Source organism: Tyto alba, unplaced genomic scaffold (genome assembly GCF_018691265.1).
Source record: "Tyto alba isolate M040663 unplaced genomic scaffold, T.alba_DEE_v4.0 Super-Scaffold_2, whole genome shotgun sequence".
Lineage (NCBI taxonomy): Eukaryota > Metazoa > Chordata > Aves > Strigiformes > Tytonidae > Tyto > Tyto alba.
In genome coordinates, this window is record NW_024881282.1 from 31,087,421 (window position 1) to 31,107,340 (window position 19,920).

Genomic DNA, 19,920 nt, shown 5'->3' on the forward strand with positions numbered 1-19,920 from the left:
ACAGTATTCTGGAGCCAAGTAAAGTACCCTAACTACTAGGACACTACCTCTTTTTTCACATGAAATTTCAAAAAATATGACTTGCATGGGATGCAAATGACAAAGTAACTTTAAAGACTCCACAGGCAAATTTCCCATCGTCCTCACACAGTTTCTGTTTACAATTGTTGCTGTATTGACTCATTAACCATCTCTGCAGAAGACAGCGGGCAGGGAAGGAACAGCCACAGAGCATGCTGGCTTTAAAAGAAATGGTTTGCAAAGTCCAGTCACTGGTAGATTGAGGAGTCTGTGCAGAGGCACAGTGCATCTGCAGCACAGAGGCAGAATTTTCCAAAACCATTTTGTTAGGGAAAGAGACTCACGGGAGAGAACACACTTGTGTTAATAAACATGAGTGTTTCTCCTATACATCTTTCCTGACCCGACATAGTATGATCGGCCTGGAAAAGACTCGAAGCTGCTGTGTTATGGTACTACCAGAAACCAAGTGTTTGAGCAACACAGCCCAAAATGAAGCCCAAAGAAAATGAAAAGAAGTGAGCAAAACACAATGTGGCTCCAGTTCCCAACTCAGGCAGTGGTATTGGTCAGCCCAAAGAGCAGCTAAGGCTGCAGTGCTGTCCCAGAGACACCTATGAAACAGCCATATGTGTTGGACAGTTAAGTGCAGATGCAGCTGTATGGCTGCTCCTTTCTCATTATGGGAATGCCTGTTCCCTGCCAGACAGTGCTAAAGTGGTAAATCCTTGTGCCAAATTACACTACTGTCATATATGAGAATGGGCCCCTCTGAGCTTCTGTTTGGGGTGACAAATGTACAGCAAGAGTGAAATAATTCGATGCTCACAGGCAGAACTCATTTAGCTAGAAGACACTTAGAACTAATGGGGAAACAAATGTAAAAAGAAAGGCTGGCATGATGGGGTGGGGAGAGCTGATAAACCACAAACTACAAAATATGTCTCTATGGGACCTTAAAACTAAAGGCTGAAGCTGCAGAGGAAGATACATCCTCCTCATAAAATCTTTTCTTTGTTCTCTGTTTGCATCTCAAGTCTGTAATCCTGAAGGTCAAGGACCATCTATGCTCTGCAATGTAAACTGTTCAGCAGAGTGGTGCTCCCATCCCTCCAAAAGGCCTTCAGGCACATAAATCCTTCCAAAACCTTCCTAGTCTGCTGCTAATAAGCCCCTTTGAAAGATGCTGGGCTGGGGTTCTGGAAAAAAAAGATTGCTCACAGTCTGCTTCCACAGTCACTGAAAGAGCCAGGGAAAGGTTTCATAGTGGCCCATCTCCACTGTAAGGAAATGTCTGTTGAGAAAGCAATGCATTTGCAGGAACCTGTGTCCCTACCTCACACATTATAAATTCTTTAGATGGAGACTGTCATTATCTATGTATCTGTACAGCATCCAGCTCGGTGGACATCTGCATGTCCCCAGAATAATAATGACAATAATCTCCACGCTGTGTGCTGCTCTGAAGGACGGTAGTGGCACAGGCCCTTGGTAAGGAGTCTGAAATAGTTCTCTTGACAGACGCTGTAGTTGTGAGAAGAAGTGAAATAATTCAATTGAGAAGCTGCTCTGCCTGCTGATAATGAAGCCAGCCAAGCAGCTGGCAGCAACCTGATCTGTGGACACCCTGAAGCAGAGGAATGCCATAGGGGGAGGTAGCTGTGCAATCCCATATCCCCTCCAGGCTGATTTTCTGGGAGAACAAGCCAATACCCATGTTTCTACAGATGAAAATGAAACTTATTTTCAATGTGAGAATGTTTTTAAGGCTGGAAGAGTGAGAAAAACAATTCCCCAGAGTTAGTTCCAACCCAATGGCCATTTAAAATATCAGCACTACGATCGACTTTGAAAAATGTTCCAATTTCCAATGTGTGAATCTGTATGCTGGGCAAATGTCTCTGAACAGAAGAGTTAAATCACAAGAGCTAGATGAGAGCTGCCAGTGGAAACATAAGCCTTATTAACAGATTAACAGATTAACAAATAATAAATCATTATCCTGGTGCTCACCACAACTGATGGTTAATTGATTAGTGTTTGCAAAGTGCACTGGAAAATTGAAGTGCTATCGCAGAGCAAAATATTATTACTAATGTTAATATAAAGGACAATTTTTTTTCTAGTCTGTAATTTTTTCTCAACGTAGGTAGGTACAAATTTGTTGGGAATGCCCTTCTGCAGAGGGCAAGTGGCTGCCAGCCTAAGGTGACTGCGGTTTTGTAAGCAGAATTAGAAAATTTCCTTCCCATATACGTCCCTGCACACAAATACACAGTAGCCCACACCCCAGAGACACAATCTCCCAGTAACTTTTTTCATGCCTTGTGACACTCTGCTTCACATAAACTGGTAAGAGTTGAGCAGAAGGATTTATATTCCAGATACATAGAAGAAGCTGACATAGGAGGACACAGACGGCCAAACCCCATGTTTTTTGGTTAGCATGAAATGCTACTAGGTCAAAAACTGGGACTCAAATCTGAAAACTGAAAAAAAAAAAAAAAAAAAAACAACAACAAACCAACCCAAACTAAAAAGAAATGCCATGACCCAGCCCCTGCTGATTAGCACAGTAGTCAGCTTCACATCCAAGAACAGCAGGGAGATGCAAACCCTGACATTTCAGTGAGCGGCAGCACCGGGCTCCCACGCAGCCACAGTCACTGCCAGCCTCTAGGATCCAGGTTGGTGGCAGGGACCTTGGCAGATCCGAGAGCCCTAGTGCCCGTCTGGGACTCTGAAGCAAACAGCATCCTTATTCTTACATATTCTGCCCAGCAGCTCCATCCCAAGTCACAGATCCAAGAGGCAGGTAGCCCAAGGATCAAGTACCTGGATCCTCTAGAGTCTGCTCCACAGCCAGAGACTTTGGCAATGTAAAGCCCTTGGCTTTGCAGAGGTGCACTGTAAATCCAGGCCAGAAATTGAAGATGCTTGCCTTGGATTCAATTTAAGATTGCTTTTCTGAATTCTAAATGAGCATTTGGGACTCACCAACCTCTGTTTAACTGAAAAACCCCCAGCTAGGTCTACAGATCCTCTAGAAGGTGATAAGACTGGTGAGGAGTGCTGCAATGCTTGGGGCACACTGCTAGGCAGGAGGTGGGCACTGTGGGGATCGTGCCACTGCAAAACACCACCTTTCTCAGCACTAACAAATAAACTAACTCAGGCTCAGTTCTTTTAATGTTTGATGAGGACTAAACTGAGTGTTCCCAACTCAAGAAGCACTCATTAAGGTGCTCAGTAAGGCCAAGATGAACACTTTGGTGATGCAAAGCCTGAAGCCTTCCTACAGAACACAGATATCATTTCACCAACCCTCCCGCCCAGCCCTGGGTGAGATATGCAGGCGCCGCCTCCTTACCTGTGCATCCAGCTCCATGATGTGAGCTACTTTGTTCCAGCCAAATCCAACAAACCGCCTGTCATACTCCGGGCAGTCCTTCCTCACAACAACGTATGGCTCAAAGTCTGCTTCCCACTCAACGCGGTAGGGGGTGGTGGCTGTTCGCCACTTGGCAAAGTTCGTTGGCGCGTGCCCTTTCGTCCAGACGTGGTACCTTAAACAGACGTAAACGGCACGAACATGGGGAGGCAATTAGATAGAGCGCATCTTGGCCAGGCAACAAAATGCTCCTTGTTAGATGACGCTTAAAAATAAGGACGTTAGCTGACAGTTCACATCGGCATTTTCAGGACGCATCGGATGTAATTTCTAGGACTATTTCCATCATGCTTCCCAGAGCCTCTATGCACTCAATGCTTAAACACATCTAGTTGCTGAAGGATAGTATGAAAACGCTACCTAATGCTAATGTGAGAAACAAAGTACACAGACAGTTTATCTGCACTACAAAGTGCTGTGTCTCATTCCTAGTGACCAAGTGGTTGTATCAGTCCTCTGAAATCGGTGCGACATTCTATAGCACAAATAAGGTCCCTAAAATCAGATATTTCTACGCTACAGTGATATTTATGATCTGCTTTATATGAAATTTTATAATTCTAAGAAAGACACCTGCAGCTCTGGATAGATGTTCTGTTTTATTAATTACTGCTATTACTATGTCAGGAGCCAAAGTGCATAATTAAATTAATAAGTAAAATATTACGTAAAGGCTTTCTGCTGTACTTTTTACACTGTGGGGAGTACCCATGTGATTCTCAGTAAGGTAATCAATTTGATTTACAGAAAAAGATCATTTAATACTTTGTTAATCTTGTTTAGGTCACAGCAGGTGTCTGTGAAGCATAGCTTGAATCCACCCCATTAGTGCCAGGGTCTATGACTCTTTCGCCCACTTACTCTTCTTACACCTTTCCAGAAATCAATGGGACAGGCTCTTTCTGCAGACTCATAGATTAAATAATGAAACAGAGGCATTGCAGGCCATCTGTATTACAATGCTCTGAGATGTGTAACAGAAGGGGCAAAACAAACATCCTGCCAGTTTGTAAGGTACATTGAATTCACAGGGATGACTCATGCTAAAAGTGAAGGAATTCGAGCATTAAATATTTGCAGTATTAGGACCTGAGTTAATGTTTCAACCCCAGAAAGTCTCATAACATTGCAAGCCATTGCTAAAAACAGGGATGTAAAATCACAACCTATGAGTTTTCACTTGGACTGTATATTTGTATGGCTTGTAGCAAGAAAAACAGGTGTTCAGCTTTGCCGACTCTCCTTGTTCAGGGGCAGTGCAGGAGGACAGAATTATTAGGATAGCACTGGGGCCCCAAGTAAAGCACTGTCCTTTGAAGGCTGCATTTCTAAACTGTAAACAGGTTGCATCACTTTCAGATGTCTGGCTTGGGCACCCGGAAAAACAAAGCTCTTCTATATTAAAAAAACTGTCAGTGAATTAATACTCTAGAGATTATCAGAAACCAGTGCTAGATTCACAAAGATGATTACAATCCTTAATGACCTTTGGAATCATCTCCAAAAAGCCTATCCCTTTTCTTGGTCTCTTTTGGAAATGAGTGGGTAACCTACCCAGTCACTAATGGGCAGCTATCTACACTGGAAAAAAATATGCAATCACAATGTGGTGTTTAAAATGATATGAGACTGTGGAGGATGCTGTATCTTCTAAAATCCCACCTCTGGCATTTTGAAATCAATTATGATGATAATAATAATAATAATAATGACTACTAAACACTTATGAAGTGATTTGTATCTTTAAAGCCCTAACCCAACTTTGGTTAATTGAGATTCCTGCAGAGAAGCAGTCAAATGCTGCTGTTGTTCTAGTAACAGACTGACACTGATTTAAACAGGGGGGGGAAACAGGACACTAACTATAAAAACCCAACAATTTATTTCCTCTCTTTTTTTGAGATATCAGTGTAAGAAGTTATAGCAGCTCATGTACATACTGTGAGAGTTGAGAGAGGTGACCAGTAGTAAAAAACCAAATAATTGGGAAGAGACAATGAAGGGAAAATACGGAAGTGAGATTGGAGAGACAAAACAAAGCAGAAATGAAGGAACAGACCTGATTGCACCAAACCAAATAATACCGGAGATGATCTACTTGCCTCTTCAGAGTGACTGAAGTGAGTGGAGGAAAGAGGAAGACAAAAGGATGGGTAAGGTGAGGACAAAGAAGGGAACAAGTACAGGATGCTCAAATGAGGTGTGCACATACTATTTCTAAAGGAATAATTAGATTGGAAACAAGAATTGTGAGATTACACACACATACACATACACACACACATATAATCTGCTGGAGCTAGGTCTTGGCTGATGGCTGATCACTGCATGAAATGTACTGCAAAGTAAGATATGAAGACACCATTACATGGATGTACATATAGAGGAAGCTACCATAAAAGAGTGAGTAACTTCCAAGAGAATTTACTCTTAGTGATGCGGTTGTGAGAAGTGGATCATTGCCTGTATTGGTCTTCCATCTCACAGGACAAATTAATAATCTAATTTTCCTGCTCAGGCCCTTCTCACTCAACATTTGAATACACACTGAATTTTAAGGCCACACTTAATCTCACTGACTGTCAGGAGAATTTTGTGAAAAAAGTGTGAACAACATATTTTTCAATACTGTGGCAATTTTGACAAATCCAAACCACATAATTCGGTCTCCGTAAAATGATCATGAGTTTCTTTCCCATAGTTCATGAAAAACAACTGGAAAACACATCCCCTCCTGCTCTGGATCAAGTGTTTCATCTTCCTTGCGTTATCAGTTGCTTTTATTTAAAATAAAATTTCGAAACTATAGTAATCTTTGCTAAAGTTAATCAAGTCATTATTCTTCTCAGAGTGTTTTTTCTCCCTGCCTTGTCCCTCAGGGCTTCCTGTTTCAGTGAGAAAGATGATTTGGTGAAAGAAAAACGTTCCCAGTTCTGTTCTCAGATGCTTAAACATTTTGTTGGATTGTGGATGCAATCAGTTAATTAGTTAATCAGTTGTTGCTGGTTATGTTTCCTCAATAGGATGCGTCTTCTACCAGCTGTGGTTTCCCTTGCGCCTGTAAGCTGTGTTGGCAGCACGTTTGTGGTTCCTCAGCTATTACCCACGCACCGAGCAGGCACATCCTCCCGAGACACGGTCACAGCCAGCACCTGCAAACGAAGCCAGCAAGCTGGCCCAGAGCAACCTGCCTCCCCGGAGGGTTTCCACACCATGCCAGCTGCAGACACTCACACGTCTTCCTTTTTCTTCTGGTGGCGACTGGGGGGGGATGTAATTGAGAGCTGTTTTGTACTTCTTAGCTGCCCAGAGGTAGAAAAGGTCACCATTTGGGAAAGAGGTGACAAAAGCAATTTCAGTGGAGGAAAGATTGTAATCTACCATGTGGTGTGAGGGACCGGGATGCTGCAGGCGCCCTCAGCAATCACTGTCACAGCAGTCCTCCCCAGCTCACTCCCACCCGCTCAGCCTTGAACTGCAGAGTTATTAAAGCACCTTGAAGGTGGAGGTGGAAATCCTCAGCCCTGATCACAGCTGTTTTGTGGCTGTTGATAGATTTGAGTAATGAAACGAGCCAAAGCAAACCGGGGAAGCATTTGTAAAATGTGTCCCACGTTAATATGTACACCAGCTACAGACTGCATGTCCTTCAATTCATATTTAACCTTGCTCTGGCAAAACTCCCGCTGATGTTAGACATTTCTGCCTGTGTGAGATTTGAGAAAGGATTTGCAAATCTGGCTGTGTATGTTACACACCAACATGCTGTAAAGCTTGAAGATGAAATCGGTAGTGGAAGGCCACTGCTGTGTAAGCGGAAAATTTGCTTGTCTGTGGAATGTAACATCTGAAAATCCTGAGGGTGTTATTTTCCACTGGAAGGATTCTTTCTGTCAACTATGGGACAAACAATTATTTTCTATCAACAAGTTTCTTGTTAATTTGTATATCTTTGTCTGTTAAAGAATGTTGGGAGAGTGAAAGGCACTTGTTCCATCAGTGCACATAAGTAATTTTCCAGAGGGAGAGGCATGCTTCTCTCAGTCACCTCAAGTTTCTGTTTCAAGGCAGCCACTGGTAGAGGTATTGTCAGAATTGTGTTTTCCCAACTCACACAGGCTGTCTGCTATGACATGTGCAAGCAGCCACATGAGGGAGGGGTGGCTGCTGCAGCGAGAGAGCTGTGTGATACAGGGAATGGAAGAAGTGTGAGGAAAGCTCTAAAAGAAGGGAAGGATGGGAGAGGTGACACAGAGATCCACCGGCCATGGGTAATACCTCGCTTTTTCATAGTTTTTATCTCTAGATCTCAAAATACTGAAAAAGGAGAGGTGAGCATTGTTACCTGCGTTTCAGAGATGGAGAAAGATGTAAGAAAGTGAACTGATTCACATACCACCTCCCAGCAGGGCAGTAGTGGAGCTGGGAAGAGAACGCAGGACTCCTAAGCTCCCTCTCTGTGCAACATCATCAGGCCATACCGTACTCTTCCCATCACTGCGATGCTTTACAAATGGCTGCTAATCAGACCTTACCACACACCCCCAGGAGACAGTTAACCCCTGGTAGTTGCATTTTAAAACCAAAGAGTCTGGCAGATAAAAGAAGTGACTTGTTCACAGCCACAAAAGGAGTCTGCTTCAGAGAGGAGCTCCAAATTTAGGTGTTCTTCACTTCTCAACTTCGGGTGAGAGTACACTTTTACCTCTGCATTGAGAAAATCTAGCTATTTAAGCAGCTGTTTCACATTTTAAACGGGCACATGAGAAGCCTACATTTGATTTTCCAATAAGTCAGTAAGGAAGCGAACCAACGAGCAGAGAGAAATTGTTTTTTTTTTTTTTTTGTCACATGAGGGACACAGCTATCTGGATAGTGTTTGGCAGCCAAAAAGCAAATTACACACACGAGTGTAATGGTTGGGCTTGATTTCATAACGCAGTGAAAAATGATGAAAATAAACCAAATTAAATTTAACAACTGAAGTCCTTCAGTAGAGGGCTATAATACTAGATAAAATGCTGAGCTTACTGATAGAATACATCTACATATGATTCTGTTCACTGCCTCTCTATGAAAAAGGAAAAAAATTTCTCATAGGTTTCCTAATGGAGCTAGATAGCTGAGAGGAAGAGAGAAAAATCAAATATTCACAAGAACATCCAAAAAAAATCTTTAGAGATAATGACCACAGGTTCAAAAAAAGTACTTTCCATTACCTGAATGTGAAGAGGGTTCCCATGTCCAACATAGATAGCAGCTCTGCTTTTGACTTGGGGAAGGAGAGGCGGTAGCGTAGGGTCTCAAAAGCAGGTACAATCAGGGCTTTCTTGGTGTTAGCCAGGTCTAGCTGGATGACGGACTTCCTGCCAAAGAGAAACAACAAATAAAACCAGGAAAATTTTAAACTGAGCAAATCACTTGGCCTGTCAAAATAAAGTGCAGAGAATGGGCAGTTTGATACCGTAAATGTAACTATGGCCCGTATTTTTCCCAAGGCTGCTTTGTATTTTTCTCTACTTTTGATCTGCTGCTGTAAGAGCGGGGAGAACACCAGTTTAACAAGAGCTTGTGTGTTTGACTGATCAATGCTGCCCTGCATGTCCCGGGGTGCACAGAGCTGAACTAGCACTCTGAGCATGGCCAACTGACCACCCCTTTAAGAGCTGAATAGTTGAATGTTACTACATATATGGGAAAGAGCTGTCCAATCAGTGGCAGTTCTAAAAAAATTGGATTTATCCAGGACTCAGTGGGACTTTACAAGCCGAGGAGCTGGAAAGTTTGGTTGCACTTCAGCCTAGCTATTCTCTGTGCTAGGTTGTGCCATCTTGCTTTTTATCTCTGCTTTAGAGCTTTGTGTGTCCTGCAAGGTGAGTGTTACCTTAACACCATTACGGACCAGATATTTGCTCTCAAGAACACTGTTGCCATGGTGGTTGGTCTTTGTTCGAGGCAAGCAAAGATCTACTGCAACAGTACATGGTGAAAATCAGCAAAACTGTACATTAGCAGGTTGGTTTTTTTTTTTGTTTTGTTTTTTTTTTTTTTTTTTTTTGAGTATTGTTAATCATCCCCATGGTAGTGCCTAGAGATAGGAGCTCATTTGTGATTAGGTAGGGCAAAGAGGCTCTTTTCTGCAGAGAAGAGCTGTGCACTGGATACCCTGAGATACCTCGCTTTTTCCCTTCTTTTTCTGCAAGCTGTTTAGTGCAGAAACTGTTTCAGTGCGTGAGTGTGTGCACATACTGCATTTTGCACAGTACAGACCTTCTCCAGGGGCCTGAGGATGACTGCCGCAGGAGAGCAACAGCTTAGCAACCTTACGTCCTGCCTGCCAGAGGTATTCAGTTTCTTCTTCCTAACAAACTAAAACCCAAAGAAAAATAACTTTTTTTTTCCATCCCCAAACTGAATCTGTCTATGCTTGTCATTAGAAATAACTCTGTCTCGATTTTCTTTTCATTATCTTCATATTTCATATGAGAAATATGCCTCTCTCTCCCTGTCAAAGTCAGTTCCCCTTAAGAGGATTCACTGTCCTGACTTTTATGTTGCTGCAACAAGCAATCAAGGACAATGTTGACAAGCAGCAAACTCTCTACAGCCTTATAAAATGAAGGAATTTGGATCGCTGTCATAATAACAGAAGAACCAAACAAACCACTTCTCTAGGCCCAGAATACCTAGAATTCATTTATATTGCCATCAGAGAAAAAGAAGAGCAGGGCTATTTAATAAAATCTGAATTTTAGAGAATTCACACCACCCTGTAGGCCTGTTCTATAAAAAGAAATCTGTTCTTAGTGCCTCACTGCAAAGTTTGCATTGTTTAAAGAACCCCTGACACGTTCCAGTGAGCTTTCCACAACTGAAGGATTTTAACAGCATCTTTTTGCAATGTTTTTGTACTTTCTTCACTAGCTTCTCCCTCACCATCACTAATGGCCACGATATCGGCATGTAAATAGATGACTCCTTCACAATCAGCCTCGATGATCTTCCAGAATTGTTGATCAGTACCAGCTTCTAGTCTCTATGATGCTCTTAATGCTTTTTCCCTTCACACCTTCTCTGAGAGCAGGGGACACTAACATAGTTTCTCTTCCAACATTTCAGGCTTTCTCGACTCTGTGCAATCTATGTCTTCAATGGTACAGCTTTGGGGATTCAGTTCTAGGAAGGAGCAGGTAACGTTTGCAGTGAGTAATGATCATCCTTTGGGCTCTGCCGGGGAACAGCAGCTTCCATTTATGGCTGTTACTATCTCTTTCTTTGATGGAGAGCTCAAAAGTCCCAGGCGAACATCAGGGTCTTGCTGTGCTTGGCCCTGTCAAAAGTAGGAGACAATCCTGCCCACCAAAGTTCACAGTCTGAAGCTGAACAAAGCTGAAGTAGGTATAGGTATCAAGCAAGGGTAACGGCAGAGACTATGTCATGGTTTGAGCTCAGAGAGCAGCTGAGCACCACGCAGCTCACATCCCTTCTCTCCCAGCAATGAGAAGGGACAAATAAGCCAGGCTTGGGATTCGAGACAGGATCAGGAGGGGAAAATCACCCATTATGGTCACAGGCAAAAGGCAGACTCATCAAGGCAAGAAAAAAAAGAATATACATTTATTACAGACACTAACAACACATAACAGAGTAAGACAGTGAGAAGCATTGCCACATCTTGAGAACACCTTCCCCCACCCCTCCCTTCTTCCCGGGCTCAGCTCTGCTCCCGATATCTCTACCTCCTCCCCCAGTGGCACAGGGGCAGGGAATGTGGGGTGCAGTCAGGGCTGCTGCTTCTGCCATCTTTGGTGGGGGGAGCTTCTGGAACTTCTTCCCCCTGCTCCATCATGGTCCCCCTCTCACAGGAGACAGTCCTCCACAAACTTTCTCTGATGTGAGTCCCTCCCATGGGCCGCAGCGTTCCCCACACTGCTCCGTCGTGGGTCACCAACTTTCTCCGACTGGATTCCCTCCCACGGCTGCAGCCCTTCCTGAGCTGCTCCGGCGTGGGACTCCCCCACATGCTGCAATCCTCCCAGTGCTGAATTACAGCAGCGGGGGCTGCCTTTTCCCACAAGACCCTGGCCTTCTTCAGGCACAGACACCTTGACCAACCAGGCGGAAACCACAGGCCATGAATCAGTCTGCTCCACCACAGATCTCCATGGGTGGCAGGGGGGGCCGCCCTGCCGTCTCCCCACAGGATACAGGGGGGTCTCTGCTCCGGCACACCTCCCCCCTCCTTTCTTCCTCCGTTCCTCCACTGACCTTGGTGTTCACGCAGCTGCAGCAACTCCTCCTCACCAGTCCCACTGCTCCTCACCACGTCCCTTCTTAAATACGTTATCGCAGAGGTGCAGCCGATTGGCTCAGTTTTGGTGCAGAAGTGGAGCTGACTTGGAGCTGGGGGAGCTTCGAGAAGCTTCTCACAGGGGGCCGCCCCGATAGCCCCCTCCCCTGCCACCAAAAAACTCCACCACTCACTCAACCCAGGACAGACTGTCAGAATAAGCTGTGTTGAAACTAGTGTTGAACTTGACTCATTTTGTAAGATATGGGATACAAGCACAAAAAGGATGTGGATATCAATAATCCTTTCTGCACACTCCCTACTCTTGTCACCTGCAAATCTAGCATAGCTGTCAATGGCAGAACTGTTAGAAGGAATAGATGACAGTACCTTCATGAAGAAAACCAAAAGACAGAGGGAACAAACTGATACAAGAGGCTGAAATCACTTGCATGGTCAAAGGCCAACATGAAAAGTTAGGTAAGTGGAGATAAGCAGAGGTCTGAAAACGAGATGCTTGTAGTGGATACAGTCCAATACAGAGAACTGGTGGAGGTACTTCAAGAGTGAAATAAAATAGTGAGATAATCTATGCAGAAATATTTTCAAGAGATATGCGAGCATCTAAGGTGCATGTTCGTAAGGTCAGAGTGGAGAGGTTCCTCATAACTGAGCTGGGGGTTGAGACCTGCTCAGTCAAGAAGTCCAGCAGCACTGACCTCTGAGTAGAATAGCCTGCCTTTGATATGGACTAGATGACATAAAGGACTAATGTAAGGGGAAGACAGAATCAGTGCTGACATCCAGGTGTTGAACTTGAGTGACAAAGGACAACAGAGGCCATGTAAATTGTGATAATGGCAGGGAGGATTTGGTAGAGAAAAAAAACACCTTCCATTTTCTTCTGATAGCTTGGCTGTTGGTCTGCTCCTCAGACAACCAGCTGAAAATCTAACTTCTTCTTATTAGAAGCAAATCTGCTTTTCTTCTTCTGTGGGGTGGCTTTTTTTCCTGTTTTGAGTGGAGGTACCATCTGCTGGTTGACTGGTTCTGTGATACTTGGAATAGGAAAATTTTCACTGTTGGTGCTGCAAGGTATGTGGAATATAATGTAGGGAATACATCTGGTTATTTTGCAAACTAGCACTGGGTAAACTGTTTAATTCCTGCACTATCTTTATGAGGGTTGATTTTCTGGATTCAGTAAGATCGATTTGGTACCCATTTTCCTTTATCTATCCTTTTTCCCAAACCCCAAAATAAGGATATATGATTTTATGAAGAGCTTTCTCTTTGCTAGTGTTGTCCAGGAAACCGTTTCCCAGGCATCTTTGTGTTCAGACCTGATGTATGTCATTCTGACACAGCGAAGGTTGGGTTAAATTTCTAAAACTACTAATCAACCCTATTTTTTGAAAAGCATGGAAGAAATGAATCTTAAATTACAAGACGCTCCTCACATGCTGAATGAACTCCAGCATGCTGATATCAGTCTTTCCATCTCCATAGTCCTTTCCAAAAATTTACACAGAATTCTTATCCTCATGGGGGCAGATAGTAATATCCCTTCTATTTCTGGAGGATATAGAAGATCAGACACAGAAAGATTAGAAACCTAATCCTAAAGCACTGGATTCAGAAAAAAAAAAGTCTATTAATTCAAATTAGCTTCCACCATCAGGACTCGGTAAGTGGTTAGTCTGAGATGAACAAATGCAGCAGTTACAGTTTGTGGTAAGAACTGGAGAACTGGAGCGTTGTCTGTCCACTGTTATATTCATTAGAATACTCTTCCTCTATGGAAAAGCAATAAATGCATAGCCTACAAAGGCATACAGCAAATAAAAACCAATAGACAACATGAAGTGTGTCTCTTGCTGAGATGCTGAAAAACAACCAGAAATAATTCACAACTCATGTTGGAGGACAGGTATAAAACCTGTGAGTAGAGATTGGATGCCAGGTCCCAATTCATGCTAAATGTGTCACTGGAAGCGAAGGGCATATTTTAGACAAATGTGCCACGAAAGAACTTTAATGCTAGCTGTGAGAACTGTAGGTAAGCAGCCTGTCTAGTTATTTTATGTTAGAAGAACCTTTAGGATGACCCACACACCTCACTTGTAACAACCAGAAAGAGCCTTTACCTCTGGGGCAATGACGAGATGACCTCAGTAACCAATGAGGGAAGGTGACAAAGGTTGACTCGGCACAGACCATGAAAGTGTCTGAGTTTCATAAACAGGATATATTTAAAGGATACATTTCTTTCCTTTTGTAGTTCACAGAAGAATAAGGTAGGACAAAAAGGAGGTTTGATGGAGATTAAAAGCATTGAAATGGTCTTGCTTAGCATTCATGAAAAAGCTCAATTAGCACAAATGTAAGTGCTAGCAAGAGATACCTAGAGGGTCGGTAACCATCAGCTCCATCACTTTCTCCTTCAGAACTGGCCATAACTTTTCACATATAACACCTTCAAAATATACTGAAAATGTTTCTAAGAATATATAGTCTGTAGAGACACAATATACAATATATGTAAATTGGCAAACTCACAGTGAGAAGGAGCCGTGTGGCTCATCCTGTACAAAATGATGCCTGAAACACCACACTACTTCTATTTGCTTATGGTTGTTCTATCTGAGGAAATGAAGATGAAAATGTTTGTACATCTTTCTAACAAACAATCACTCCCATTCAGATAGATAGCACTAATCAGCTACTTGCAGAGGCAGTAGGAACAGTCAATGCAGAAAGATCGGTACTTAAAATAATCTCCCTGCAACTCCCTGCTATTTTGCTCAGAAAAATCATTATTGAAAAAGCAACAAAAGCCTCTAGTCCGCATGCAAAAAAATCCAATCCCTTTATAAAGAGCTGGTAACAGCAGATTAGCAATTTTGATATTCCCACGCAACGGAGACTCATAGTCAGAGTTAAGGTGGTACAGGCCTCACAAAAGGCTGATAAAGTAACACAAGGTCTTGGATGCAACAGCTTTCAGTGTGAAGCTGTTGTTTTTTTTTTTTTTTTTTTTCTGAAACAGCACCAATGGGTGGCATCACTGTGCATTTAGTTCTATAATACATTATCACCATATAAGAATTATTTCTATGTTTGTAGTATCTCAGGTAAATTGCAGTACATCATTCTGTCTTCTTTCTTCTTCCTTTCAGTGCTGGCTCCCATCAATGCACTACGAAGCAGCATAGAGTAGCAAGTTGCTTTTTTTAGTACTACATGCCAGTATCAACAGCTGCTATCCTTATTGTGTCCAGCATTGATCTGAAGAAATGTAACAGTATGAAACACTAATGTCAAAGAATAGAGAAGCTAACAACAACTGTATCTTGAGACAGCTAATGTGTGCAAGGGATAGAATTATTTTGAAGTTCTCATACCACAAGTCAAAAAGAAACATCCCTAAAATAAATGGGTAACAAACTGACACAGTGCGATAAAACTTCAACAATATTGAAATCCAGTGTCTTAAAAGCCATAGAACCACAGAATATTTTGGGTTGGAAGGGGCCTTTAAAGGTCATCTAGTCCAACTGCCCCCTGCAATGAGCAGGGACAGCTTCAGCTACATCAGGTTGCTCAGAGCCCCGTCCAACCTGACCTTCAATGTTTCTAAGGTTGAGGCATCTACCACCTCTCTGGGTAAATTGTTCCAGTGTTTCACCATCCTCACTGTAAAAAATGTTTTCCTTATATCGAGTCTAAATCTACTAAATCTCTTTTGGTTTAAAACCACTACCCCTTGTCCTATCGCAACAGACCCTGATAAAATGTTTGTCCCCATCTTTCTTATAAACCCCCTGTAAGTACTGAAAGGCCGCAGTAAGGTCTCCCCAGAGCCTTCTCTTTTCCAAGCTGATCAACCCCAACTCTCTCAGCCTTTCTTTATAAGAGAGGTGTTCCGTCCCCCTGAAGAGTGAATTTTGTCCCATACATGGACACAGAAATTGAAAAAGGCAGTTAATTATCCACATGAGGGTGAAGTGAGAAGATACTTACTGAATTGTTAAGCCTGAAACAAAGGAATTCCTTCATAAGTCTACGATACCAGAAGGTATATTTCCCTCTACACTCCAAAACCCCGGGCTTATGGACTGAAAGGGATCACCTACAGGCAGACCCTCACTGGAACACTTTGATCAACTTTTACCAAATTAGAACAGAGATGAAAAGCAAAACTGGTCAGGACTAAGGAATTGAAATCCTCCTGTCTGGCCACAGGGTGTCCTCCTTGCTCTATGCTTTGGCCTCAGATGACCAGCCTCTGCAGGGGAAAAAGGTCTTTATTAAAAAACGCTCAGTTAATGGATCAGAGGTCTGTAGTTTGCTCAGCCCAACCTGTTCATGTTCATTACGATACAATACACACTGAGGTTACTTTTCCCAGTTTCGTTATACTAATTATTTTGCCTTGACAGGTGCTGGCGTTGCAGTCATATTTTTGAGCTGGTTAGACTATCGCTCTCTTTCCAAGATACAAGACTGGATTAAGAGTGTGTCACAGGGACACCAAGTTCAGTAATGCTTTGCATGTTTTTTCTGTCACTGACAGTAAGAACCAGAGATGTTTAGGGAAATTGCCCCGTTCACATCTCTGCTGATACAGGATGTTCTTGCACATTTAATAATACTTAGTCCAGTTCAATTTTCAAATTGATACTTTGCTGCTCTGAGGGAATTATCCTGACAGCTAATGGGGCTCACATTCAGATCTGAGTTTTTTATTTCATAACTGTATTGCTTCACTTCCAGTTACAGCCCCTTCCTCTACCCTAGAAATTCTCATGCCTTGCTGGGCATTATCATACCTTAAACACCTATAAGCTGTCTCTTTCAGATCTGCTCAAACTGCATTGCCTTGGGAATATGTGAGAGCAGTGGGGTGTGGAGGGGCTGAAAACATGGGTGACAGTGGCAATCCCTTCACCGTCCATTTACCTGAGGTACTCGTAGAGTCCATACATGGGCAAGAAGTCAATGTCGGAGAGAAACATGTATGGTGTGCTGATATGCTTCATGGCCACATTCCTTAGCAGATTCACAGGATAGAACTGGCCCTCCTTGTACACAATATGGTAGCCGACGTTGTGGCGGCTCATCAGTACTTCCGAGCCCTGGGCATAGCGCAGAAATTGCTGGGCTTCTGCATCGGAAAGGTAGAGTGCCAGGCTGATTGGACCTTCCCAGTGTTTGCAGATGGCTTCAAGCATCTGGAGCCTGAAAGAGGAAGGGTGAGAATAAGAAAAGGCTGTCTCTCTGTCTGGGAATCTTTGCCTGGGTTCATCTGATCAAATGCAGATATCTGTCTCTAAGTGAGACGGATTGGGGTCACTTTATATGCTGTGGAAAGCGATAAATATTTCCACAGCACAATTCATCTCATCTAAGTTGATGTCTCTTTCTGGACAGATGGACTGCACCCAAGATATGCCTACTTCACTGAATACAAAGCAGCCTAAGATGGCCTTAGGTCAGATACACACATCCACAACTCTGATACCTAAAGCTAGGTGAAATCAACACCATCCTTCCTGCCTAAAGCACTGATGCTGCAGGAAAACCCACATGGCCAGTGGGACTTCATCTGATGGGAGCTTTGAGCAGTTGCAGGGATCTGTCCATTTGGATCTACTTACAGGATAAGGGGGTCTCATATCAGGTCAAGCTGTTATCACACACTAACATACTGCAGTGCTCGTCAACAAGCTTGTGGAGGAGAAAGGTGTACAGACCCACAGATCATTTTATCCCCTGTTTAGGAAAACCTTCCCCATATTTCTGCAAGGCAGCTAGTCAGATCTTAAAAGCTGTTAAAAGTGATAGGTCAAGGGAATACTGACTTATCTGAACATTTGCATTGACTAGAAGAAAACCCACTGTCAGGGAAAGGGCAAAAGGATGACACATCAACTGAAATGGGATTTACTATGTGTAAGGAGTAAGGAGAGAAGGAGGGAGAGACATGGCATCGCTGTGGAGTATCAAAAGAACATTTCAGACAAAACCATAATTTAAAGCGGTGATTTGTGTATTTTTTAGCAGTATCTCAAAGTTCATTAAATCATTCTTGAAACAGGTTGTATTGATGTATATTTTTTAAAACTTCCAGCAGTTACAATACTATTGATGAAAATGACAACAAAAGATTTCATACACAAATGTAAATCAAACCCAGGCTGGTCAAAATCGTTTAAGCACTTTGGGTAATTTATAGTGAATTGCCTAGAGATTAAGATATGCCATCCAAAAATACAGCAAGGACTGATTACAAACCCTCTTCAGTTAATACAAAGGGAAATGAACCTATGCAGCCTAGCCAGATATTCTATTAAAAATTAGGAAGAGTAGACTATGCAACATGATTATCTTTTCTCCCTTCCCAATCCACATTACAAGATTTTTCCTATTAATATTTATACAGAACACAAGAAAACTTTCCTGCATCATCATAATCAGAGAAAATAAATTCCCCCTCCTACTATCTCCCTAAGCTTTGCAGCAGAAAGTGTTGATATACTCATACCAACACAAATTCTGATATAACATTAATAGCTTTTTCTGAATGATCATCCAAGATCTGAATGATGACATCCAAGACAATATAATATTTTTTTTCTTAGATATGAGACATTACCTCTACTACTGCACACCTGGTACATTATTTTCTTTTTATCTATTATTGAAACAAAGGTTATTATCAGCCTGAAACATACAGCTGAATTAGAAACACAAATTGATAAAAAAGATCTAAAAAGCATGTGAAGACTTTAGGGTTTTGACTGTACAAACAATAAATAGAGAAAAATACTTTTTTTTTTTTTTGTCTTTTTCCAACATAGTGGAAACCTATTAATCAGGAGACTCCAATTCATCAGCACTCAGATATAGGGCAGCCTTTTAAAAATTGAATACTCACCTAGCAAGAAATGCAGAAAAATGCCTTTCAAGGACTCCACGCAGTGGACAAATGGCATACATAACTTATTTAAACGGCACACCTGATAATGCCTGCAAAGCTTTTCATGATAGTTAAGTGGGAACTGGGTTTTGCTGGTATAAATTTCCAGTTGGACAGCTTAGTGCCCTTCAGAATACTCCATTTTGCTGCATCATTCTCACTGACAGGTTCCACTTCCATGATTTTGATACAGGACTGCTGGGTGATGCTCCACAATCTGCTCTCTGTAAATTGTTACAATAGTCTCCTCTGACCATAAAACTTAGAATTACAAGTTTCTAAGCACAACATGACTAAGTTATTTTGGTTTTGTTAGTGGTCTTGTGGAATGCATTCTCTTAAGGACTCTAGAGAAAATAAATATACTGCTGTACTGCATAATAATGAGGTCATCGTTTAGTTGGTAAATTTTTTAAAGGTCTGTTACAGTCAAGTGAATTTTGCTGGAATTCAATTGTTTTGTGAGATTCTTCATTTTCACTTTTCTTCTTAAGAATACTCAACCAATTTACAATTCATTCTCACCCAGACTTCAAACGGTATAATGTTAATCATCTCTTTCCTTGTCCACATCCTGATTTCACATTGTTGTAACTCCCACTCTAATTTTTGAACCCCAGGCACATATGCCTTTAAAAAGGCTGCCTAGCCAAAACACATGCATGAAAACCACAGTGGTACCATTATCCAAGAAAATGTCCCATCAGTATAAAAGATGACAACTAACCAACAATGAACAAAACTGAATGAAGCCTGTCTCAAAGCTTCTATCTAAAGACATTGATGTTAGCTTCTAAACTGCACCCCGCTCTTCCATTCCCCAAGCCTATAGCACAGGCAAACATCATCCTGTCGTGATAGTCACGTCAGTCTCATTTCCAACAGAACTCTAATTGGAGACACTGCAAGTTGCTTTTTTGCCTTTCATCATCTTGGATGATCATCTGAAAGAACAATGCAGGAAGGTAGCGTATAGCACACTGCTTACGTACATGTCATCTTACATCTGAGACACTATTCTTAAATGTCTACAGCTACGCTGGAGGAGTTTAATAAAAGTGGTTTAAAGAAGATACAAAAAAAAAAATAAGGCAGTACCTGAAAGATGTGAAAGAAAACAAAGCAGCTAAACAGTTCTTTGGTATGATATTATTTATTGATTTTATCTGAAAGAAA

The 19,920-nt window shown here is 42.2% G+C and overlaps 1 protein-coding gene across 3 annotated transcripts in view; it reads right to left on the minus strand.

Annotated features, from left to right (window-relative positions):
* The window catches only part of LARGE1 (LARGE xylosyl- and glucuronyltransferase 1), a 303,034-nt gene that overhangs the window by 11,534 nt on the left and 271,580 nt on the right, over positions 1–19,920 (minus strand). For all 3 annotated transcript variants that reach the window (XM_042791992.1, XM_042791993.1, XM_042791991.1), the window contains 3 exons: positions 16,725–17,003; positions 8,692–8,838; positions 3,392–3,587 (listed from right to left, as the gene is read on the minus strand). In XM_042791992.1, the coding sequence (XP_042647926.1) occupies positions 3,392–3,587; positions 8,692–8,838; positions 16,725–17,003 (622 nt within the window). The remainder of the gene's footprint in view (positions 1–3,391; positions 3,588–8,691; positions 8,839–16,724; positions 17,004–19,920) is intronic.